At 37.4% G+C, this 25,599-nt stretch overlaps 2 protein-coding genes across 6 annotated transcripts in view; one reads left to right on the top strand and one right to left on the bottom strand.

Annotated features, from left to right (window-relative positions):
- Positions 1 to 12,910, bottom strand: part of ANKIB1 (ankyrin repeat and IBR domain containing 1) — a 143,219-nt gene extending 130,309 nt beyond the window's left edge. For 2 of the 3 annotated variants that reach the window (XM_058525421.1, XM_058525426.1), the window contains exon 1: positions 12,833 to 12,899. The gene's annotated coding sequence lies outside the window, so the exon portion shown is untranslated. Of the gene's footprint in view, positions 1 to 12,832 lie in introns of all 3 variants that reach the window. The other variant, XM_058525430.1, reaches the window with a different exon arrangement.
- A 393-nt stretch (positions 12,911 to 13,303) lies between these two features.
- KRIT1 (KRIT1 ankyrin repeat containing) overlaps positions 13,304 to 25,599 on the top strand; it is a 37,945-nt gene continuing 25,649 nt past the window's right edge. The window contains exons 1-9 of one of the 3 annotated variants that reach the window (XM_058525454.1): positions 13,304 to 13,523; positions 13,666 to 13,908; positions 18,379 to 18,482; positions 19,436 to 19,595; positions 22,494 to 22,586; positions 23,729 to 23,858; positions 24,461 to 24,704; positions 24,904 to 25,019; positions 25,250 to 25,393. In XM_058525454.1, coding sequence (XP_058381437.1) covers positions 18,381 to 18,482; positions 19,436 to 19,595; positions 22,494 to 22,586; positions 23,729 to 23,858; positions 24,461 to 24,704; positions 24,904 to 25,019; positions 25,250 to 25,393 — 989 coding nt within the window. In that variant the 5' untranslated portion in view covers positions 13,304 to 13,523; positions 13,666 to 13,908; positions 18,379 to 18,380. Of the gene's footprint in view, positions 13,909 to 16,589; positions 16,729 to 18,378; positions 18,483 to 19,435; positions 19,596 to 22,493; positions 22,587 to 23,728; positions 23,859 to 24,460; positions 24,705 to 24,903; positions 25,020 to 25,249; positions 25,394 to 25,599 lie in introns of all 3 variants that reach the window. The other 2 variants (XM_058525447.1, XM_058525441.1) reach the window with 2 other exon arrangements.

Here is a 25,599-nt window from a genome sequence, read left to right as displayed (position 1 = left end):
CACTGTAATTTTTTTTCTTTTTATTTATTTTTTGCTGAGGAAGATTTGCCCTGAGCTAACATCAGTGCCAATCTTCCCCTATTTTTGTATGTGGGTCACCACCACAGCATGGCCACCAAGGAGTGGTGTAGGTCCACACGCGGGAACCGAATCCAGGCTGCTGAAATGGAGTGCGCCAAACTTAACCACTAGGCCATGGGGCCAGCCCCACAATGTTGTAATTTTTTAAAGAGTCCTTAGGGAAGGTGACATTTGAGTAAAGAAGGTGAAGTAGAGAGCCATGTGGTACCTAGAGAAAAGAGAATCCCAGGTAGAGGAAATGGGCAGTGAAAAGGAGTATGCTCTATTGTGTCCAAGGAACAGAAAGGAGGCCAGTGTTACTGTAGGGTAGAGAATGAGGAAGAAAGTAGTAGGACATGAAATCGAGAGAAGTGATGGGGCAGGCAGACTGTTTAGGGTCTTAAGGGTCATTGTAAATCACTAGGCTTTTATTCTGGGTGAAAAGGGAAGCCACTAAAGGGCTTTTAGGAGACAAATAAAATGACCTCACTTATACTTAACAGGATCACCCCACCTGGCTGTCTCAGAAGACTAACAGGGGTGGTGGCAAGGCTAGAAGCAGGGAGACTATTTAGGAGTTGGCTGCAGTAATCTAAGGAAAAGATGATGGCAGCTCAGACCTGGGAGCTGGCAGAGGAGGCAGTGAATACTTAATCAGATTCTGGATGTACTCTGAAGGTAACAATGGACAGAATTTGCCGATAGATTGGAAGTAGGAGTGAGAGAGAAGGAAAAGATAAGAATGACTCCAAGGTTCTTGGCCTGAGCACCTGGAAGGATGGAGTGACCATTCCTGAGAGGGGAAGATTGCAGGAGGTGAGGTGTGAGTGGGAAGGGGGGAGATCTGCTTATATTTGAACATGTTACATTTGAGAGGCCTATTAGATGGCAGGTAGGCAAAAGGATATATAAGTCTGGAGCTGAGGAGAGAGGTCTGGGCTGCAGAAACAACCTGGAAGTTGACAATGTATAGATTATATAATTTCTGTACAATCAATTTAATATTAAGATATAAATTCACTGAAGTTTTCCACACATATTTTTCCAATTTTAAAATGTTGATAGTTTTCTCATACCTATCTAATCTAGACTACTGAATTATAAATTATTTAGTATATACATGTTAGAATACACAAATTAGAAGCCAGAAAGCCAATTAGGGAGACAGAAGTATACACAAACTACACCAAGGAGTAAAGGGTATGAATAAGGAAGATGGTGAGAGGAATCATGGACAAAGTTAAACATTTAACTACATGACTTTTAGGTTACAAATTGGCACACTTTATATTACGGTATGTGTTATATTTACAACTGGTTCTTAACATGTGGTTGATGCTATCTAGGTTTAACGGTACAAAATTCCAAATGAAAAGAAGTCTCTTTTAAATTATATTCTAGATAGCAGGTGGATGAGAGAAGCTTCTGAGTAAATGGACCTGTACCCTGTCTTTTCCCACTCCAATCCATCCTGCACCTGCTAGATTAATCTTCCTTTGTCCGTGCAACTTTGTTTTTACCTTCTCTTACGAGATAAGGTTTGGGATCATAGTTAATTTCATTCATTTTATTATCTCCTCCATCAGAGTTCCTCATCTAAAGAACTCTGAACACAGAAAAATGATTTGAGGAACTATTTTTAAAATTCTCCCAATGCTTATATACAACTAGTACCATTCTAGAGGCATAAGAGAGAAACAAATCAATTCATACAATAGATGCCAGCAACACCAGTAGCACCTGGGAACTTGTTAGAAATGAAAACTCTCAAGTTCCACCCCAGAATTACCGATCAGAAACTTTGGGGGTGGGGCCGAGCAACGCGTGCGTTAACAAGCCCTCCCAGTGATTCTGATACATTCTAAACTTTGAAAACCTCTAGCTTAGAACATTAAGGCTCAATTTTCTTAAGGACGTCAGTTGAAAAAGGCTACTAAACTATAAAATCTTTGAACATAGGAACTTTATTATTTTTCACTTTTGATTGCCTTTTGTATCTCGCATTTATCCCACATTCAAAGAGTTTTTAAATAGTTAAAAAATCAGAAGTACTCCCTTCCTCCAAGTTTCCTTGTTTTTCTTCATTCTATGATACCAAGTTATCAATCCAACCCTTATCCTTTCTTTCTAGTCCTCCCTATATAATATTATAGAAAAGGTAATGTTTTGCCAATCAGAATATCATATCCTAACTTTTTAAGTAATTCTGTGGATGTCATGTCCAGTCACATTTCAGAGCAAGAAGAACTCTCAGAATATTATTTATCCAAGTGCATCAATTTACAGGTGAGAAAATTGAGGCCTGGAGAGATCACGTGGCAAGCACATCCTTACCGAAGTAGAGAGACACCAAAGGATAAAATTATCATCTCCAGCCATCTTTATCTGGCCTGAATCAAAACAGCTAGTTTAACAGATTTAAATAAAGTAAGGCATTAGAAAGGTTGAAAGAGAGAGAGAATAATCTTTACATTTACAACTGCTTTCTGGAAATAAAAATAAATACATCATCAAAAACCACCATTGCTTTATTTATTTATTGGCAATAGTGCATGCCCTTTTCTCATTCTTTGTTCTAATAAACTATGGAAAAAAGACCCTTAACATTACTAAGAATGCTCTTCAACTATCTAATGACGTGGCATGCTATGCCAGAGTCTTGTCCTCCACTGTCCTATCAGTTCCAAACTAAATTTCCCAGAAACTAATCTCAAGACTGTTTATAACTGTTTCACTCAGGTAATGTGGCAATTTTTCTCATCAAATTTATCTTCCTGGTTATACTCCATCCAACACAGAGACTGCCTGGAGAAAGCCAGAGTGGAGCTCCTTTGATACGTTGTGTCCCAAGCTGAAAATCATTTTAATTGTACTTGAATCTTATTTAACAAGGGTTCTGAGTAACTTACAAGCAACATTCTGATAATTAAATAAGTTAAGGGGAAATAAACGCTGTGGAAGGCAGTGAAATATACTGGAAAGAATATGGGCTTTGGAGCCATGAAGATCTATTGGGTTCAAGTTTTAATTCTAGTCCTTACTTGCCCTCATTTTATAGGACAGAAGCTATATTAGTATACTGCCTCATATTGTTGATATCTAGTCTTTAGTCATTTTAAAATACACACTCCTTGAGAATCGGAACTATGTTTTATATATCTCTGTATCCCTCCACATTATATTCACATAGGTGATCAATAAATATTTACTTAACTAATATGGAATATAATAGCAGATAAATTTTCTACCTATTAGGTGCTCTTGCTTCCAGATCCTATCCCCAAATGTATCCCCCCCAACTACAACTGGCTTAACTTTATCAAAAGATAAATCTGATCTTGTCCAATTCCATTTTAAAACTTTCCCAAGGCTCCCAGCCCTTATGGAATTAAGGAAAAGTCCCTGCTAAGACCAGACTTTATCTTATCACAGCCTATCTCTTATAACTCAGATCCACCTCTGAACTACTAAAGCTCCCAGAATGTTCTTCCCCTCCCCCTACAAGCTCCTCCTCAATTGCTAACGCCTACTAGCTTAAAAGTCATTTTCTTTATCAAGTTTCTGGATCATAGTTCCCCAACCCTCAACGTACTTAGATGTCCTGCCTTCCTCACTTGGTAATACACACACCGAATTTACCATCTAATGCAACAGTGAAACATTTAATCTCCTACCCCAATTATCGGGTAAACTTCTTGAGGACAAGGATCACACCATAGTCAGTTTTATATCCACTGCTTACCATAGTTACTGGCACATAAAACACCTTTAATTAGTATTATTTATTGAACATAATGATAAAGTCCTATGTTCTCAACAACATTAGTTTCCAATTTGAGAATATAATCATGTTTATTTCCCTGTTTACTTGTAAATAACACTGGGGGAAAACACATAGCTGCCTAATACGTTAAAGAAAAAGATTCTGGGGACTTATTCTGCACACCCATTTAGTATGACACAGAAAGAAAAACAGTATTAGTTTTTCCAAAGAACAGAAAAAATATTTCACAAGAACTTGCTATTAGGGGGGACCTCCTTTGTCTTGGCCCCATCTCCAGAGGTTACAGTCTCCAAACTGGATATGATCCTTAGTTAAAATAAGCAGAGCCATGAATGAGGAAAGAAGAAATGGAAGGAAGCTGCTGCACAGCCTGGAATGCCATCCTAGGACCAAAAGGTGACAAGCACCTGCTGTGGAAGACTGAACAGAAAGAGAAACGAGCCTGCATTCTTGACAGCACTGTGGAGCCACCATGCCAGCCCTAGATCTCCTACCTCTAATTTCTCATTACTTAAGGAAAATTATTCCCTAATTTATTTATACCACTCTTTTTTGGATTTCTAAAGCAAATGAACATGATTCCTAATTGATAGGAAAGATAATACAAAGAAGAAAATTTAGGAAAAAGTTCGTATAACTCCGGATAGGAGAGAGATATTCTCAAGACAGGAACATCAGAAGCCATGGAGAAAAAGACAGAAATGATTACATGAACTACCCAAAGAAAAATGTATGGTAAATGATACCATAAACTAAGACAAAAAACAAAAGACAGACTGACAAAACATATTTGCAAACAAAGCTAAAGGATTATATCCATAATATATCAAAGAAAACCAACAAACTGATAAGGAAAAAAAATCCAACAGGAAAAAATGAGTAAAAATATGAATAAGCAATTTATAGAACTGAAAAATCAAAAGGACCAACAAGTATATCAAAAGATGCTCAGCTTCACAAGTAGTTAGAGAAATGCAGAATCAAGCACCATAAGAAACTTTTTTTACCCATTTTATTGTCAAAGAAAAACATCAGTGATAGTGAGTTTGTGGGGGAAGCAGTTACTCTCAGACATTAACGATGTCAATAAGAATAGCGTCAACATATCTAGAAAATAATCTGGCATTATTTATTAAAATTAAAAGGGTATATATTATGTACCAGATATTCATTGTAATATTGTTCATAATAGAAGACTAGAGACAACCTAGACGTCCAAAATGAACACAGATATGGTTTCAGATATCTATAGCTACAGAACAAACCACCTCAAACTTAGTGCCTCAAAACAGGACGTTATTTCTCACAATTCTGTAGGCTGGCTGGGTGGTTTCTTTGCTGGCTTCACCTCTCATTCCTCTGCAGATGCATTCAGCTAAAGGGTCAGCTGGGCTAGCAGGTCCAAGATAGCCCACTTTCATGTCTGCTGGTTGATGCTGGCTGTCAACTGGGGCGTCTTGGTTCTCCTCCAAGAGACCTCTCATCCTCCCATAGGCTAGACCAGCTTCCTTAGATGGCAGCTGCAGGAAAGCATTCCTTGAAGGCCTCTTAAAGACTAAGCTCCAGAACTCACACATTACTTCCACCGTATTCACCGTTCAAAGCAAATCACAAGGCCAGCCGACACTCAAGAGATGGAGAAAGAGATTCCACCTCCAGACAGGAGAAGCAGCAAAGCCACACTGCAAAGGGAAATGCATACCAGGATGGGAGGAATTTATGGTCATTAATCATTCTACCCTATCACAGGTAGGTAGGTGGGTGTGTGTGTGTGTGTGTGTGTGTGTGTGTCTCTGTCTGTATGTATGTAAGTATACACACACACACACACACACACACACACACTGGAATACAATATAGTTGTTAAAAAACAAGATGTAGAACATTTAATATAGTATGTTATCATGTATGTGGGGGAAATTATGTATATATTTCACCACAGAAATATATGTTTGTAAATCCTGGAAGTATACTTAAAAATTAACTAATTAAATACTGGGCCATGCAAAGCAGTCAGCATGCTGGCTGAGGATGCAGGGTACTGAGGCCATGTTAGGAAGGTCAGCAGAGGTGTGAGCCAACAGGCTCAGAGGCGAGGATAACGGGGTGTCGCGTGGGGATAGGGAGTTGAACAGAGCTATGGATCCACAAAGAGGCACAGGCCAGCAGGCCCAGCAGTCAGCAATGCACGGTGGTAGAGGGAGATATAGGAAGAAGAAAGTCTACAAGGCAGGGAGAATGGTAACACACTGAGGAAGTAAATAAAACAAATGGGCAAATGATAACTATATTGAGGCTAATGTGAAGCCAAGTATCTTATTGCCAGAGAAGGTATTTATAAACATGGAAAGGGAGAAGGCTAGAAAGAACCCTGGGGTATTGGACTGGAATTGGAAGTTTAGGAACAAATTTATGGTTTTATAATATGTACACCTAGGTATAGAAATGGATGTATATGAGTATTAATACATGTGTATTATGTGTGTGTATATAAACCATACTCACATACTCATATATTTCCTAGTTCCCATAAGCAATGACATCCCAGTAGCAATGAGCACACTAAGCCCCTAAATCTTTGTTTTTAAAGACCATCTTTTACAAAAACAAACAACAACAACAAAAATCAAACAGCGCTCCTGGGAGAAATGGTTGATTCCAGGGCTAGACCAGGCAAAGTACAAGATGAACCAGGAACAGCATGTTCTGCCAGAAAGGCACAATGAATGAGATGGGAGCGTCGTAAATAGGCATTAGAGCCAGCTTAAAGGGGCTCCCACTGGCTAAATTGGGGACAATTTAAACAACAAAATAAATAATAATAATAGAAACAAATCACAACACATTAAATAAAATTGAAATCCATAAGTCCTTACTGATTTAATAAACAAATAAATAAATGGGGGAGAAGGGAAGTTCCACCTTACAATAAAATACCAACTAATAAATGTAGAAGGAATAAGAGAAACAGAGAAATATCATTTCAAAATTATCATAACAGTGGTTAATTCAGGTGGGAGTCATCACTGACACTCATACTAAGGCTAGTGAGTGGAGATTTGACAAGAAACAGGATGCTGGCATAATTTTGGAATACCTCTCCACAAATACTGATCAAACACAAAAGGACATCAATATGATCAAGGTGTTAATCACCAGCAGCAGCATGATTTGACACCATACGCCTCTGGATGCAATGCATTGAGAAGAGCACAGCCCCACTTCTGCGGTATTCCTGCCAGGAATGCACGACCTGATGGGAGTCATGAGGAAGTAACGCATGGATCTAGGATGAGGGTCATCCTATAGAGTGTGGGGTCCATACTTTCTAAAACTGTCAAGGCCATGAAAGACAGGGAAAAATGAGGCTGAAGAAGTCTGAAGAGACATGACAACTAAATACAACATGTATTCCTGGATAGGATCCTGAACCAGAAAAGAAAGAGAGATTGTTGGGATAGTCAATGAACTAGATAGTAGCATTTATACCAATGCTTATTTTATGATTTGGACGGTTATATGCTGGTTATATGAGAGAGTGCTTTGTTTTTGAGACACAGACACTATAGTCTTTATGGGTGATGGGACACCACTTCTGCAGCTTGCTCCAAAAGGTTCAGAATAAGACTATAATGGATAAAACTGCAAGTATTTATACACACACACACACACACACATACGTAATGTACGTATGGAGACAGAAAGAGAGAGGGCAGGCAATGGAAGAAATGCAGTAAAATATCAACAATGGTATAATCTAAGTAAAGGAAATATGAGAGTTCTTTGTACTGGTCTGGCATCTTTTCTCTAAATATGAAATTATTTCAAAATAATTTTTTTTGTGTGTGTGTGAGGAAGATGAGCCCTGAGCTAACATCCATGCTAATCCTCCTCTCTTTACTGAGGAAGACGGGCTCTGAGCTAACATCTATTGCCAATCCTCCTCCTTTTTTTTTCCCCCAAAGCCCCAGTAGATAGCTGTATGTCATAGTTGCACATCCTGCTAGTTGCTGTATGTGGGACGCGGCCTCAGCATGGCCGGAGAAGCAGTGCGTCGGTGGGCGCCTGGGTTCTGAACCCGGGCCGCCAGTAGCGGAGCGCGCACACTTAACTGCTAAGCCACGAGCCGGCCCCCAAAATAATTTTTTAAAATCTGAAATAAATATGTGATATAGAACATCTAGTGCTAGAGCAGATGATAATCAGCTATCGTCTAAGGCCAAGAAGTAGAATGAAAACCCTGGTTTAATATGCTTATTTACGTATCTTCCTTTACAATACTCTGAGGGGATACATTTAACAAGGAGGGCAATGTTTTTATGCCTATTTGGAGAAGAGTACCTCAATGTTTTCAAATCAACTTTCCCATCTCTTCACGGATTTTAAATAGGCATTTTACAGTTCAGTGAGGAAAGAAATGTTGACTTACTCATCTTTGTGGTCCCAGCACCTAACGCATTTATAGTTTAGTCACTGTTATGTCCTTGAACAGGAATTCTACCCCCAATATTGTTCCAATCAGAAAACACAGTGACCTGAGTACCAAGATTCTGTTATACTGAAAAGGAAAAACTGTCTATGTCAAGTTAAAATATCTATGTCAGACTGAGGACAGCAAAATATCAAGGACTGCCTTTCTTGGGAACTTGGAGGAGGAATAATTATCTGCTCTACAGTCCTAAAAACAGACGAGTGTGCAACCAGTAGCAAAAGGGGTTACCCTAAAGAATGGCAAACTGCTGACAGTTTTTGGTAAAACCCAGAATAAAATGTTTACAAATGAGGCTTTTGGCGAAAAGAGTCGACAGTGGAAGATCATTTTTAAAAAAATGTGACAGGGTCTGAAAATGATTAGATTGAACCATATCAAATTGCCGATAAAGCATATATCCTAATAGATGAGTAACATCATTTTTAAATCTGAAGGAATACATTTTCATTGCCGAAACCAAAACTCTCCAAGGCATTAGATACTTGTCAAAATTTAATTCAAAATTTTAAAAAGCTGAATAGATTTCATATAACTCAATACTCTTTCCTTCCCAGAGAATATATACATTTTTAAGTATATTTCATAGGCTCTTGGTCCCATTGCTGAATCAGAAGAAAAAAAAGTTATACATGCCTGAAGATCTATGTCACAGTTAACCATAATGAACTTCAGAATTGCCTTTTCAAAGGTTTAAACACAACCGAAAATTACATTTGGATAGGATATAATTTATCTGCTTCAGAAAACAAAACATACTAATACCTTACAAAATTAGAATCTTTCTATTCAAAGCATTATTAGAGAATTAAAAACTGTATAGGGGCCGGCCTGGTGGCGCAAGCGGTTAAGTGGGTGTGCTCCACTGCGGCGGCCCGGGGTTTGCTGGTTTGGATCCCGGCATGCACCAACGCACCGCTTGTCAAGCCATGCTGTGGCGGCATCCCATATAAATCGGAGGAAGATGGACAGGATGTTAGCCCAGGGCCAGTCTTCCTCAGCAAAAAAAGAAGAGGATTGGCAGATGTTAGCACAGGGCTGATCTTCCTCACAAAAAACAAAACAAAACAAAAACTGTTATAACTATGTTACAATTTCTTCTCTTTACGGAAAAATCTGAAGGTCAAATCTTTTCTAGCATATTACAAGTGAAACAACCTTCAGCATTACTGTAAACTAGAATCTGTATGGTTTTTAAAAGAAGATAAAATACTTCTTAGGACTGTTCTAAGAATTAAATGAGATAATGTATATAAAGCACTTAGCATGGTGGCTAGCAGAAATTAAGCACTCAATAAACGGCATTTATTGTGTTTATTCTTATAGAAAGGATGTGGGCCGGCCCCGTGGCTTAGCGGTTAAGTGTGCGCGCTCCGCTGCTGGCGGCCCGGGTTCGGATCCCGGGCGCGCACCGACGCACCGCTTCTCCGGCCATGCTGAGGCCGCGTCCCACATACAGCAACTAGAAGGATGTGCAGCTATGACATACAACTGTCTACTGGGGCTTTGGTGGGGGGGGGAATAAATAAATAAAATCTTTAAAAAAAAAAAAAAGAAAGGATGTGAAACAACGCTAAAAAGTGATCAAGTGACTTAAAAACCTATTAGAGATGTCTAGAAAGGCAGATGGATAGAATCACAGTCAAATATCTAGACTGGAGAATTCAACGAGGAAAGCAATCTTAACTTATTTATCCTTGCAGTCCCAGAATCTAACACAATGCCTGGCACACACAGTAGGCATTCAATAAAGGTTTAGTGAAATGAGGTGAGGATAAAAGTCAGTTACCTGAAAAAGAAAAAAAAGAGGTAGTCTAAGGTTGTCTGAAAAGTAAACTTAGAGTCCAAAAATTACTATTCCCTAAGCAACTCACTTTGAGAAAGGAAATAAAAGACCTAAGCACTTTTAGAACCAGGCACAGAAACTCCCCTGAGACTGGTGTTTTTAATAACGACTGAGGCACTCTCAAATATGTGTGGACAAATGTGTCATATATAAAGTCTAATATTAGAGAGAAATATTTTTAAATTTCACCTAAATAAATGTCATGTGCATCCTCAAAGAGAAGAAAAGTACCTAAAGCACTGAGGAACCTTTTTCTAACTTCCATTCAAGGAGAATCAAAAAAACTTAATTCATAGTTCTTCCAAGTATTTATATATAAAAATTAGCTTGAACTTTTACCTACAAGTTGTAAGTACACATATTTCACTTTCACAAGTTCAATGCACACCTCAGAAAAGAAAGAGGAAAGAAAGAAAATCAACACCCTCAAAAGTGGGCAGTGCATTTGCAACAACATGGATGGACCTTGAGGGTATTACGCTAAGCAAAATAAACCAGACAGAGAAAGACAAAGACCATATGATTTCACTCATATGTGGAAGATAAACAAACACATGAATAAGGAGAACAGATTAGTGGTTACCACAGCAGAAGGGGGTGCAGGGGAGGGCAAAAGGGGTAATGGGGTACATATGTATGGTGATGGATAAAAACTAGACTATTAGTGGTGAGCACAATACATTCTTTACAGAAACTGACATCTAATAATGTACACCTGACATTACACAATGTTATAAGCCAAGGTGACCTCTATAAAATAATTAAATTCAAAAAAAGTGGGCAGTACTATAAGAGTACAAAAGAGTAGCTAACAAAACTTCTCTCCCACCTGTTAGAGCCCACACTTACCGCATAGTCAGGACAGTTTCAGAACTCTTTCATACTGAAAACCCAAAATTATCAGTGCAGTGGGCAAAGGAGAAAGTGCAATACGAAAACATAGTCCTATCTTCCCCAGCCTACCTCCATCACCTCACTACAGCACCCCACTCTTATTTGGAAACGGATCAATTTTACGAAAAGGAAAAACCATATCCTTAATAATACACTCAACTCTGTATAGTGTTTGGCTTCTCCAAGCCAGTATAGTACATTTCCAAGAGACAGCTGGAGCTACATCTCCTGAGGCTACTTCAAACTAAAATCTCTGAAGAGTGTGAAGTTACACATCAAATAATAGCCCCAAATCAACTGCTGGAAGGAGGTTTTGAAAACAAAAAAAAATCTTCATTAAACACATCCAACTTTCTTAACAAAATGACAATGTTTTTGGTTTCAGGAAAAAAATAACCAAAACTACCAGTCTACATTACAGAATAGTTTACAATAATAACAAAGAACCTGCAATACACAGAGTAAAATTATTTTTAAACCATCACTTGCTTTCTATAGTGCCTTGAAAAGTATCAAATGTACGGAAGGCATGTAAGAGCTACTGTCCAGTCACTGACAGCATTACAGTTATTGTTTAATCTAATTTCTGGAAAGTTCTACAGTGGCAGTTTAAAAACCAAACCAAACCAAATTTTAATGAGAAAAAATGCCTAAAATCTGGAAGTGCACATTGAAGATACTCAGTTAATTTATTGTTTTTTTTTTTTTAACTAAGAAGCAGGAAGGTCACAGGCATCAAAGTGTTTAACATTTGTAGGTGGTTCATCCAAAAGAGTAAAAAAGGTCTCTCTGGAATTAAGGATTTAAAATAATACCTTATCAAATATAATCTGACACGATCTTTAAAAATCACTTTAGTGGGTTTTTTTAAACCACTAACAAAGCAAAACCTTCCTATACAAAGATTTGCACATCATACACACACACTCTTTGCAAATTAAGAGTTAAATGTAAATCCAAAACCCTAAAAATTTACCTAAAGGTATCCAAAATACATTTGAAACATCAGACTTTTGTTTTCACATTCATTTCTCAGATCTCTTAGTAAAGCTCTTCTGGAATGGGTCTTCATTTCAATACAAGATTGTTCAATATGCCATTCCGTGTGAATAGAGCTTGTGAGACTAATTCTCAAAACCTCCCCAGGAGATGCTTAATTACAGTTTTAGTTTCAATTTCCTGCGACTACAACAGCAACGTACAGAAAACTGCTTATACACGATTAGGAACAGAGATGAATGAAGGTCCAGGGGAGCGGCCCATTCTTTTGTTTTGGTGGCAGAAGCTGCAAACATAAAGGTTCACTAGAGCCACCCGCACCTATCCTCACCCATCACAGCCCTGCAGAGCACTTTCATCCATCCGCTCAAGACTCTCTAGCCCTCGAGATCAGCAGAACCCGTGGCTTTCCAAGTCTCAAAGGATGGGCGGGGGAGGCTGTGAGGTCCAGGGACAGACAGAAAAAGAGGAAGGACACAGATCCTTTGAGGACAGAGGGATAAGGAGATGCATCCACATGGGGAGGATGGAACGCGAGACCCGGCGGCTTGCAAATTCGCCAGGAGACAAGCCACATGGGGCAGACAGAGGATGTTGCCTGTTCGGGGATGGGGACAAACAGACGGACAATCCTCCACAAGAGGAAGCAGGCACATATGTAGGAGACCCAGGAGGGTGTGAACTAGGCAGCGCTGAACTCGGAGCCCAAAATGGATTGAGACCGCCTCAAACAGACCCGTACGGCGAAGCTGAGACTTACAGTTACTTCCCGGGCTGAGGGTAAGGGTCGGGTGGATCTCGCAGCTCTGCAGTTCTCCCACTGTCGCGGCCGCCCCTGTGTCTTGCGCTGAGCCGGTGACCTGAGGTACCCTCCCTGCCCCACCCACCCGGGCGGACGCCCCCTCCTCGCTGGCCCGTGTGCGCCCGCTGGGCAGAGGCTGCTGGGGCCGAGGGTGCGCACTGGAAGCCGCGGGGAGCGCTGCGTGAGCCAGAGGCGCCCGCCGCGAGGCTCAGACTGGGCGGGCGCCCCCCATCCCTCTCCGGCCGCCGCGCCGCCTCACTCGGGGGAGGGGAAGAGGGGGCGGTGGCTCTTGCCTCCGCCTCGCGGTTAAGTCCGGCTCATGCTCCAGCCTTGCGCGCGCGCAGCCCGGGCCTCCCTCCTCCCCTCCCCCGCCTCCGGCTGAGCCGCTGCCGCGCCCGCCGCTGCCACCCCAGTCCCCGAGACGTCCGCCACCAGCCCCAGACAGCCTGCAGCCCAGCGAGAAGCAGCACGAACGGCAGCAGTTCGGCCGCCGACCCGGAAGCTCTTCTGGCGCCAACCGCGAGGCCGCTAGGGGTGTGAACCCGGAAGCGATTTCCTCGCCCCGGTAGCAGCGGGATGGAAATCTAAGGCCTTTGAAGACCTGGAATCCCCTAGTTTCGGGAGAGGGTGAGGGGTGTATGGTGCTGAGGTGCGAGAAGAAGGACAGTAAAGAGGCGGTGGACAAGAGGTTCTGCAAGGCCAGAGACCTGAGCTCTCTAGGCGCGGGGTGGGGAGCGCGGCCGAACACACCGGGCGGCTTCTGGTGGCAACCGTGGGTTTTTCTGTCACAGGAAGTTGGGCCCGGCCGCTGGGAAGGAGAAGGGAAGGAGGAATGAGAAAGCGATGACGGTCCCCCGCCCCCCAGGTGACTGTCCCACCCAGTGAGTTGAATGTAGCGGCCCGGGAGGCGCTCGGCCGCCCGCACGGGTGAGACCGCTCGGTTTTCTTGGGGGAAACGAGGAGGAACAAGATCCATACTGCAGCGAGAGAAAACGAGAGGTGGGACGCTGAACTATCTCATCTAGTTTCTCCAGGCAAGGAGTTTATTTCTTACTAGTAGTTACAAAGAAGCCAAAGCCACTTTTTACATGGCAGCTCTTTGAGCAAAGAGACGTGCACGTCCTTTTCCGGTAGTGCACTTTGATGGGTGGTGGCGGGGGAAAAACCTCCTAGGCAGAGTGATTATTTTTGTCATGTCAGGGAAAGCGATCCACAGCTTGTCGTTCCAGCTCACCTCTCCTCTTTACACCTCTCTTCATCTTTCAAGGCTTTCGGCTTGTTTTCTTTGCTTTTTCTCCAGGCTGTTTTGAGTTTCACCGGCAGTCTTTGATCCAGCTGGCCTGATTCACGACCTAGCCTCCATTCCCTTCTCACTCTCTTGGAGATCTTATGTGTCTTCAGTTTCTGTTTGCAAATGCATCTCTCTGCATCTCCAGTCTTTTAACTGCTTTGATGTTCTCGTCTTATTTGGAGGAAGTGACAAAAACTCAAAAATGTCTTCGTAACAATATAAAAACAAATAATTCATTCCATGATCTTTTTCCTTTACCGCTTGTTAATGTATTAGTTGGTTCCCCCTTAGAATTGGGTTGTAGAACTACAGTAGCAGCTGATGTATAGCATGTTTAGATACACTACGGATGAAATCCTGCTCCCCCAAATAACCTCATTGAATGTACCTGGTGTTCACTTTAGGAATTCATTTGGTTCCCAATTCTAATATTACTTAGTTCCTTCTTTATTGGCCAAATTTAGTATAATTGCCTTCAAAAGCTATTTGAATATTATTAAATATCTTAAATTTCGGAATAGAATGTCAACAGAAAGAAAGCATTTGAAAATTATTGGTGATGCTTGTTGATACTGATAAGTGAAGATTGGTAGGATTGGTTGAAGGGACAAGGAGAAAGCAAGCTGAGTTAGAAGTAGCACCAATGGCTATTTTCTATTCTGCTTTATTATTACTTCCTCTCCTTTTATTATCAGAAACCAATTTGAGTAGCAAAAGGGTGAGATTTTTGTGGTCAACAAATCTCTGTAGGGGAATTCTTACTGATATTTAGTTGCTATCTCTTCTCTTTAATGTCATAATGATTTAAAATAGTGAATTATTCCAGGAAAATGGGGAAGGGGCAAGTAACAGTCACTGTCTACCTTAGTTTTTTTTTCTGTAAAATGGGGATAACAATAATAATACCTATTTCATCAGGTTTTGGGGGGAATAAAATGAGTTAATATATGTAAAGCGCTTAGCACAGTGTCTAGCACATAGTAAGCACTATAGGTGTTAGCTATTCATATTATTTTAAAAATATATTAAATGCTATATTTAGAAAATGAAAACAATAAAAACTTAAGGACAACTTGTTAAAATCATTTTGGCTGGTGGGGATAAAAAGAAAATACATTTTATCAGTGCTTTTCAACTATGTGGATGGTAAGGTTTGTTTGGTTTGGTTTGGTTATTTAAAGTTGGCTTGGGTTTTAAAGCGTTCAGAAACATTGCTTAAGGACAGAGGAAGGAGGGATCATGTGCTGTCTCAGGAACATCTTACAGAGGCCTAAGATAATGCTCCATTTTTTTGTTTTTATTTATGAAGATACACTTTCTGATCATTGTTGGTAATTTTTATTAGCATGTACTTTGCAGACTGGTAAATCTTGTCAGCTTTGACTTCTGCTTACTAAATTTACGATACTCATATTCACATACTGAATCTTCTCTTTTTCTCCATTGCAAAAGCTTTTTAAGTTTGTCCATCTGTGCTCTATATAGCAAATGTTTCTTATTAAAGACATTATTGGCATTTTGTTAAACAGGACTGTCTAGCATAGTAAAGAAACTGTAAACAAATCTGCCCTGTAGAGACTAAATGCCAGTTGTATACCTCCCCTCCCCCAGTCATAGTGACAACCACAAATGCCCCTACAAATTTAAAATGATCCCAGGTAGGTACCACCTCCAATTCAGAACCACTTCTACATATTTGTAAGACCTCATTACTTAGGCAGCATATTATCATTTATGCCTAAGCATTTTCCAGGGTAGAATGAGCCATTTAACAAAATGCCACATATTTCCTATAGTTAGTCACTTGAACGCTTATTTAAAACTCAGTTTAAATATGTTGCAAACTTCAGTTATACCTTTCTCTATTATTTTTAGCTCAAGCTACTCTCCTCCAACCCCTTTGCATGTGTTTCCGCCTTAGCAGTTTTGCCTTCATGTATTACTAGCTTTTATTCTTTTCCTAACTTAAGCCTTTGTTTCCTTGTTTCATGTCATTGAAAGTATGTATATTTCAAATATTCGAGTATGAATATTTCTTAAAAATCAGTTTTTAGGTTCTTTTAGGGGTATGTTAACATTAAATGTTGTAAAAACAAATCTTTTTTTTGACCTCATGGGTATGTCTTTTTTTTAATTACATCACATTTGCTTATCTTTTAAAAGTTGAGTGTACCGTGCAATACTAAATATTCTAGAGAAGTGATGAGTATTAACAATTAAAGGATTTTGCTAGTAGACATTTTCTTAACATGAGTTGATCAGCAGAGGAATTGATTTGCTTTAAATTGTGTTTAGAAAACTAAGAATTACTTGATTCTCTTTTAGGTGTGTAATAGAAAAAAAGATTTCTGTAATTGTGCCATGTATGTTATACAATGTATTCACAATACAATGTCTTTCTTTTGGGGGCTTGCAATCTTCAAGGAGGCATCCCTACATTTCCTAATTTGTGAGGTTTTATCTTGAAGCCATTGTTAATCTGAAGTAAAAAGTAATTTCTAAATAGAAATTCTGAGAAGAAAAAGGCCTCATCCTTTTCACGTAGGAAGCTCTGTTGCATGAGGTGGGTTTTAAGAATGATCTTACAGAAAAACTGAACTGAAAAAAATTCTGTGAGGTATAGAGTGAGAATAAATGATATGTCCTCAGAACTTTTCACAAAATGAAACGTCTGAATCCTAATGTTTTAATGTAGTTTCTCTGGTGAAATGTTTATAGTTTCTCTGAATCTAAATCAGTGAAAATTTTTATAATAAAATTTTTGGACAATAATTTTAATGGTTCTTTTAGGCTAACGTTTACTTAAAATGCCAAAAGTTACTGGATTGTAAAAGAATTTCTTTTTAAGGCAATTTTCCAATTATAAGGTATTTATTATTATTATATAGGGTAGTGAATTAAAGGTTCCAAAATAACTTTATTAATTGCACTTGAGAAGACAGAATAAATTCTTTGATCTCCTCTCAAATGACATCGAAAACCTTTCTTGGAAATGATCTCTTTTTTTCTCTCTGAGAGTTGGAACAATAAGGAATAACTGAATGTGGTCGCATTTGGTCTTGCTGAAGAGAACATTCCATCCGTTTGGTGGAATTAACTGTGTTTAGTCTGATCTTATGTGCTTTTTTTAAAACAAGCAATGCTGCTTTCTAGGTCTCATATCTTTCTCTTTCTTGGATTATTTACTTCTTTGTGTTGCTTCGTTAAATCTTCGTTAAATAAGATCATTTTAATGCCTAATGGGCTTTAAAAAACTAAAGAAGGTTCATCTCAACATGGCCAGGAAAGAAACTCCTTGTTTGATGTTCTTTTAGGAATTTGCTGGCATATAAATGATGGGAAGCTTTTTTAAAAAAGATAAATACAATATATTCAATACAGAGATGCATTTTAGTCTAGCCATGAAAAAAATTAATAATAGTGCTTAATGAGGAGATAGAACTATTTAACAACCAAGAGAGTGCTTGAAATTCAATTTCTTGTTGGAAATTGCCCAGCGGAGACTTAAAATCAGTTTGGGAAAAAAAGTGCATATATATACATATATATATATGTATATGTGTGTGTATGTATATATATATATATTTGGATTATCTAGGGAATTAATAATGGAAGTAGAAAATATTCTTAAGTCATCATCAGAAAGCTTTTGTCAAATGACTATATGTTTTTGAGTCTGTGATAGGCACCTCCAAAGAAAATTATAAACTATACTTTAGCTTATCCAAATGTCTAATATCAAAGTTCTCCTTTCTAAATATTCTGGAGAGAGTGTCAATGGCAGCTACCTATTTCCAGCTTCCAAACTGTTGACAACATAACATTCACTTGTGTAATTAATGGAAAATAAGTGTGTATTATTCTGAAACACTATTTCAAGTCACTATTTACTTACTATTTACAAGACATTTTATAATCATATCACTTTTTTTTAGGTCCAAAAGGCAGATTCTTACGCAGTTAAGACCTATGAAAGTATGTATTCCCATTAAAAAAATTTTATCTTTAACAGAATAGGAAAAAAGGACTACAAGGAAATCTTAAATTATAAGCTAAGGTTTTGAATAGTTCGGTGGTAAGTTAGTCGCCTCTGGCTTGCCTTTTAGGTAGTATGTATATTCTAAGAAAAATCAACATTTTTTAAAACATTGTTTTTCTGAGTGATCATATGTCCTTTAGTCTTTCACGGGATTTGTTTGTTTGTTTTATAAAGCAATGGGAAATCCAGAAAACATAGAAGATGCATACGTTGCTGTTATTCGTCCAAAGAATACTGCCAGTCTCAATTCTCGGGAATACAGAGCTAAGTCATATGAAGTGAGAACAATTTACTAACATTTGATTTGCTACTATTGAATGTCATTCTCCATTATCATTTTCATTTACATATAAAGTCTCACCATATCCTGTAAATTCTAGTTGACAACCTAGATCTTGACAAGCTAGAACTGAAAATCGTAGATCTCTGCCCATCACTATGTTTTTTTTCTGCTGCATGCCTTTTGACCATTTTTCTATTCTTTGATTAGTATAAATTATTAGATATTAAAAGGTACTTGTTTGAGTTTTCCTTATAATTTATAGATTTAGGTTTTAGTACAACTTATGGAATGGCTCTCAAAAATTAAAAAACCATTGCAAAAGTTACCTTATTTAAAATTCCAATCTAAACATTGTTCTTGGTTATTTTCCCAAAGAACTATTTTTAACAGTTCATTTTAAATGATCTTTTTACCTTTAATTAAGTTTTAGGCAATTAAGTTATTCTCTGTAGTCTTGAATTATGTTACATATATTAGTAAACGTGATTGAGGCCAAAAAAAAGAGCCCAAAACAGAATTGTTATCTTTTCCATACAACGGATTCCAAGCATCATAAAATACTTCTAATCTAGACTGACTCCAACTAATTTCTCTAGCATTTTGCTTAAATTGCTTTTTTAAGGTTAGTTATCTGAAATCTGTTAAAGGATACTACAGGGGTTCTCAGGAGGCTGCTACTTCAGCAGTGCTCTGGCTTACTGGTTCTCAGTCCTGGCTGCACAGTTGAATCACCTGGGGAACTTTTAAAATTTCCAGTACTAGGACTCCACTCTCCCGACATTCTGATTTAATAGGTCTGAGATGAAGCTGGGCATTGATATTGTTTTAAAAGCTTCCCAGATTATTCTGATATGTAGCTAAGGTTAAGAAAGACTGCTGGCTTACTATATTCTAGGGCAAGTAAATTTTATTTTAAACTTTCTCTTGATATTATTTTTTTCATCCAAGATTTTGTTGCATGAAGTTCCCATTGAAGGACAGAAAAAAAAGAGAAAGAAAGTTTTGTTGGAAACTAAACTTCAAGGCAACAGTGAAATAACACAAGGCATATTGGATTATGTAGTGGAAACCACCAAACCAATTTCTCCTGCAAACCAGGGTATCAGAGGTAGGAAACTTTTCTTTTCTTTGTTTAACACAGTTTGCTTTAAATGCCTATGGAGAAAGACCTTTTAAAAAATATATTAAAATCAATTTCTTTTTATGTTCCTTACCATTTAAAACACTTGAAAAAGATTCAGAAAGTTTTTTTTAAGGTCAGCCAAGCCCCTTCAAGAAGTAACTTGACTATAAATTTTTTTTAAGTTGAAAAATATTTAAATAAGTCACAGTGTTACTGATTTGTTCAGTAGAGAGAGGAGAGCAAGAGGTGGCTTGAAAACTAAAAGAAAGTACAAATTACTTTTGTTAGAAGTATAGGTAAGTATCTTTGAACTACTATTTTTATTTCTCTATTCCAAGACAGAGAAAACTATAAACCTCTCTCCATAACTAAGTAAAAGTTAAGATTCATGGATTAAAGAGAGTCCTGTAAGTTACCAGGTAGCAGAGGTTTTCTTTCCTTTTGGTTACAGTAAGAAGAAGAGCCAAACTGAATTGTAGAAATATTAACCGTGAAAGGTTGAGGCCCCATTTAAAATATTAAATAATGTATAGCATTATCAGTTATGAAACTGATTAAAAGTTAATGATCAATTTCTCAGGCCATAGTTTCACAAGAAGCAGATAGCAGTTAGAAGTTAAAGAAATTAGTCCAAGATTTAGCCATTATAATTAAAAAGGTAAAGCTAAGTTCAGTCAAACAGCAGTTGAAAACAGTTGGTGGTGGTGAAGTAGAGCATACTTCTTTGTTTCTACTTTTTGGTTTTTTAAAGCTTATTCAGTGTTTTTTTCTGTTTGTTCATGTTTGTAGAGATTAGTTGTCTAATTCATCTGTTTCAGTAAAGAGACTGTTTTTGTTACAGAGATAAGGCTGAATCCTGTGATTTGATTTATTAGTTATTTTGGGTGTGCGTTTTCTATAGATAGCTGAACTATAAGCCTGTGTTTCATAACTTTTGGAGGCATCATTCACCATATTTTACCTCCCTAAGAGGTAACCTCCCCAGTAAGGCCTGAAGAGTTTTTGTGGGTTGGTGTTCTAAGTGTTGTAATTCAGGATTATAAGAAGTTCCTGCATAAATTTACAGATCTTTGATACACATTCTGAGACCCACAGAGAATCTCCTTTCCCTAATTATCAGATTTACTTTTTAATAAAATGATCTAGAAACTGATCTTAGCTAAAAAGGGGACTATCCTTGTGGGTGATCAAGGCATGTGAAAGGCTCTTTTTGGATGCCTCAAATTTGTCAATCTTTTCTACCTCAGTATTGGACTTTCCTGATAAATTTTTGTCCAGACTTGTTAATGTTGCTTAATTGTTAGAGTTTTCAGGATCTACGCTAAGACAGAAATCCAGTTAGCCCAAATAACATATTTGAGCTGAGGTAGACCAAGTTATAATTTGCTATGGATTAGCCAAAGGCTACCACTCTTCACCCAGAAAGGGGATGGAGACGGTGTCAGTGTTAACAAAAATGTCCCCTGGCCAGAGGGCTGGGTAGTTTCTCTTAGGGGAAGTTATGAGTGGACAGGCACCTGAAACATATCCAGCACAATTATGCCTTGTATACTTAGACAGTAAAATGTAATAATATATTTTCAGGCTGCTTTTAATAAGAGAAATTAAAATAGAGAAGTTTTACTTAACTAAATAGACAATTATATTAATAAGCCATACCATATCCTGACTATCCTATTCAGTTGAGTTTTTCTAAATGTATGAAATATTTTTATAGAGTGACATGATTCCTTATATAAATATCGCATGAAGATCACAAATTACTTTATAATAGCAGTCATTATGCCTTACCTTTTTGTGCAGTGCTATATATAGTTTATAAAGTCTTACCACATTTATTCATGAAATTCTTAAATTGGTCCTGTGAGTTGGTATATGGTCATTCACATCTATAAAATGGAAATGCAGACATAGGTTGTCACCTGCTAAAATATTGCCATTAATGGAAGAAATTAGACTAGAACTCTCATCTCCCAACTTGTAGTCAGTGCTTTTATTTTTTTCCCCAGAACAGGTCTCATAGTTACATCTATAATTTGCAAAGTAGGCAGTTAAATAATGGATCAGAACTGGGTTTGGGGAAGCAGCAAGGCAGGGAAGATTAAGTGGGTTAAGACCTCAAGCCAGACAAAAGAAATATTGCCTCTGAAATTTATTAGAATGTTATTCTGTATCTAACACTTATCTTTTGTACAGTGTCTGTTTTGTAAAATAACTATTTGAGGGCTATAATAATAATGGGCCATAATAATCATGAATATTGACTCCAGCATTTTGTGAATAAATGAAGCTCCTTGAATTCGTGTATTATCTACTTGTCAACAGAAAGTATGCAGCTAGGTATTCCTACCTGGGTCAGGAACAAGGTTCTGTTTCTTGGGGTGGCGAGATTGGGAGGATTGATAAAAATCACGGCAAAGGTCACTAGAAGATGAGAGGTTTTAAAGTGCAAAACTTGTAGGTTATTATTTATAGTTCCCTTGCTGCCCAATCAGGAAAAACAGACTAAGAATGGTGGTTACAATTTAGACAATAGTTTGTAACCCAATCAAGTTTTAATAAAAACTGAAATTGAGAGTGGAGGTTGAATGTTGTCTTCAGTTGCTCTCTCAATCTTCAGCAGCTCAGTTTTCCTTACTAAAGGAAGCTCCTCTTCTAGTAAGTCAAGACCAGGACCATGAATGTACTGGTTGATTGTCTACAGAATGATTTGCATTATTATCAGAGTTACCAGTTTTTATTAGTGCATATAATAAAATTGACTTTTTTTATTTCAATTCCTCTTAATAATGCCTTTAAAATTTTTTTCTAATTCTCAAGATAATTTATAAGATTTAAAGGCCTATTATGTTTATCTTTACTGACTTTTTAAAAAATGATTAGGAAAACGAGTGGTACTAATGAAGAAATTTCCTCTGGATGGGGAGAAGATGGGCAGAGAAGCAGCATTATTTATTGTTCCATCAGTTGTCAAAGGTAAAGTCTAAGTTTTATCTTATGAATCTCTATGTACCTTAAATGCTAAGTTAAAGTCTATTGAGGAACTTAGGAATTTGCATTCACAGTTACTACTGTAATACTGTTGTAAAATACATGTTTTTAAATTAATGGAAGATGGAGAAATTTGTTACTTAAAGATGTTTTGATTTCAAAGTATATTCAGGCTTCTGGACTGAACAACAGTGTTTTTGTTTCTGTTTTTAAAAGTAGAATAAAGAAGTGAGGAGGGAAGCCATAATTGAAACTAAAAGTTTTCAAGTTCTAATGAGAGATTTTTCAAAGCATAAGCTATACATAGAATAGAAATAGATATTTAAGTATTTTGGAAAATTGACAGATTATGATGTGGACCTATCTTGTGTTTGAGACAAGAAAATGTCAATAATAGTTCTAAAATACTCTGCCCAACAGTATTAGTAATATTTAAAGAACTTAGATCTAACATGAAAATTTAATTTGAGCTTTTGACATCCTGGAATAATGGAAAAACTATTGAGTTTCAGTGCAGACCTTGCAGCCCACTAATTTTGTGCTCTTGGGCAAATCACCTCTTTAAGCCTCAGCTCTTTATTTGTAAGACAGGTATTTGCTCCTACTTGGTTCATTGTGCTGGAAGAATTCAATGAGGTATTAGATGTTAAAATCACTTTGGAACCTATAGAGTACTGGCCTCATGTAAGGTAGTAGTAATTGTGATGATATATTAATGACCCACTGTGGACATCCCATCAGCCTGCTTCTACACAGTACTTACGTGTATTACATTAGCCAGCTCTAGCATTCCAGATATATTTTTTTCCCAGCCACACTTAAGTTAAAAAGTTTAGTATTTTAAATGGTATTGGAAATCTTATTAATCAGAGTTTTGCAACATTGTTGAGGAAGAGAAAGAGGGGACAGTTGCTGCTAATCCTCCAAGATTCTAAATGCTGTGTTCACCCAAGTGGATAAGTTCACGGAGCTGGCTATCACTTGAATCCAGGTCTTCTAATTCCAAATCTAGAACAATTTATGTTAAACTTAACAATTTTTTTTAATGTACTGTAGACTTTTAAATAAAAAACATGCAGTTGTAAACCTTTTATATGATGGCATAATTCTTCATTTTTCTTTTTCAGATAATACTAAATATACATATACTCCAGGATGCCCAATTTTTTACTGCTTACAAGATATTATGCGAGTCTGTAGTGAATCCAGCACTCACTTTGCTACGCTTACAGCAAGGATGTTAATAGCCTTGGATAAGTAAGAATTGCCATTAAAAATATTTTTTAATAAACGAAATACGTGTTCATAGTAGAAATTAGCTCTGATAAAGACACTTTTGGAAGAAAATATATGTAGTAAGAAATGGCAAGTTTTTGAAGTATAATATAAAAATGAAAAACCACAAAGACAAGATTGTCCTGATTTGCTTGCAATACATTCATTTTATTCTTCAAAATTAATGAAGACTGCCCTAGTTAAGAATTAAGATTGCTTTGTTACAAAACTAGATTTAGTATGAGTTACTCTTACCAGTGAACAAGTCGTTTAACCTGTCATGCCTTTGTCTTTCTGTACCAACAGGGCTAATGTCACCTACATCTCAGTGGTTTAAATTTTAAAAGTGCTTCAAGTTTTTTGAAAGAAGTTTTTATTATTACAATGGTATATACATTTTTAAAAATAGTTTGCTGTGTCCATTAACAAAACTTTTATGAATAGTAAATGAAGTACTTAACCAACACTAACTAAAAGCATAAAAATCTGAATTTAATATTAAAAAGTATCACATATCAGAGTTGGATAGTGGTCTGCTTTTTTCCTATTCACTTTTGAACAAATACTTCTTTCTATTTTGCCAGGTGGTTAGATGAACGTCATGCACAATCTCACTTTATTCCAGCTTTATTCCGACCTTCTCCTCTTGAGCGGATAAAAACTAATGTCATAAACCCTGCATATGCTACTGAATCAGGTCAGACAGAAAACTCACTACATATGGGCTATAGTGCACTAGAAATAAAGAGTAAAATGTTAGCCCTAGAGAAAGCAGATACCTGTATTTACAACCCTTTGTTTGGATCAGATCTTCAGTATACAAACCGGGTAAGAGTTGAATGAATTTTGGCTCTGATTTCAAAAGACATTTCATCTCAAATGTAATTTTTTTTCTTGAGATAAATGCCTCTGTTACTAATTGTAAACATTAAGATGACATCTACACTTAGCTCTATTTATATATATTAAAGTCAAGTATCTATAGCTCTTAAGGGTTTTTTGTTTTTGTTTTGTTTTCCCTTTCTAGGTAGATAAAGTGGTAATAAATCCATACTTTGGTCTAGGAGCTCCAGACTATTCAAAAATCCAAATTCCCAAACAGGAAAAATGGCAGAGAAGCATGAGCAGTGTCACAGAAGACAAGTACTATTTTGATTTTACTCCACATTGCTTTTTTAAAACTTACATTGTAATGTTAAAGTATTGTTTAAAATGATATGTGCAATTAGTAGACAATGTAGTCATTGCATAAATGATTTAGTTTTCAGCTGCTCAGTGATATATAGTTTTCATAAATATAGCACGTTTGTTTTGAAACTATTTGAATTTCAACAGTGCTGTTTTTTGTTTTTTAATTTGTTTTTAATGATTAGGGAACGACAGTGGGTGGATGATTTTCCTCTCCATCGAAGTGCCTGTGAAGGAGATTCAGAATTACTAAGCCGTCTTCTCAATGAAAGATTTTCAGTCAACCAATTAGATAGTGACCACTGGGCACCCATTCATTATGCATGCTGGTAAATAGATTACTTATTCTTTTCTTTTTAGAAAGAATGAATCTTTAGTTATAAATATTACTACTTCTTTTCAAAACTATTCTCATTCCAGCCACTTTTTCTCTACCATGTTTGCTTTATGAGCTTTCTGTTTAGATCTTTGATTACCGTACATGTGCCACTCTTCAGAATTGCAAGATCTGCCCCATGGGAAAAGAATCGTTAGT

Source organism: Diceros bicornis, chromosome 3, assembly GCF_020826845.1.
Source record: "Diceros bicornis minor isolate mBicDic1 chromosome 3, mDicBic1.mat.cur, whole genome shotgun sequence".
Lineage (NCBI taxonomy): Eukaryota > Metazoa > Chordata > Mammalia > Perissodactyla > Rhinocerotidae > Diceros > Diceros bicornis.
This window is presented reverse-complemented; position numbering and strand designations above follow the sequence as displayed.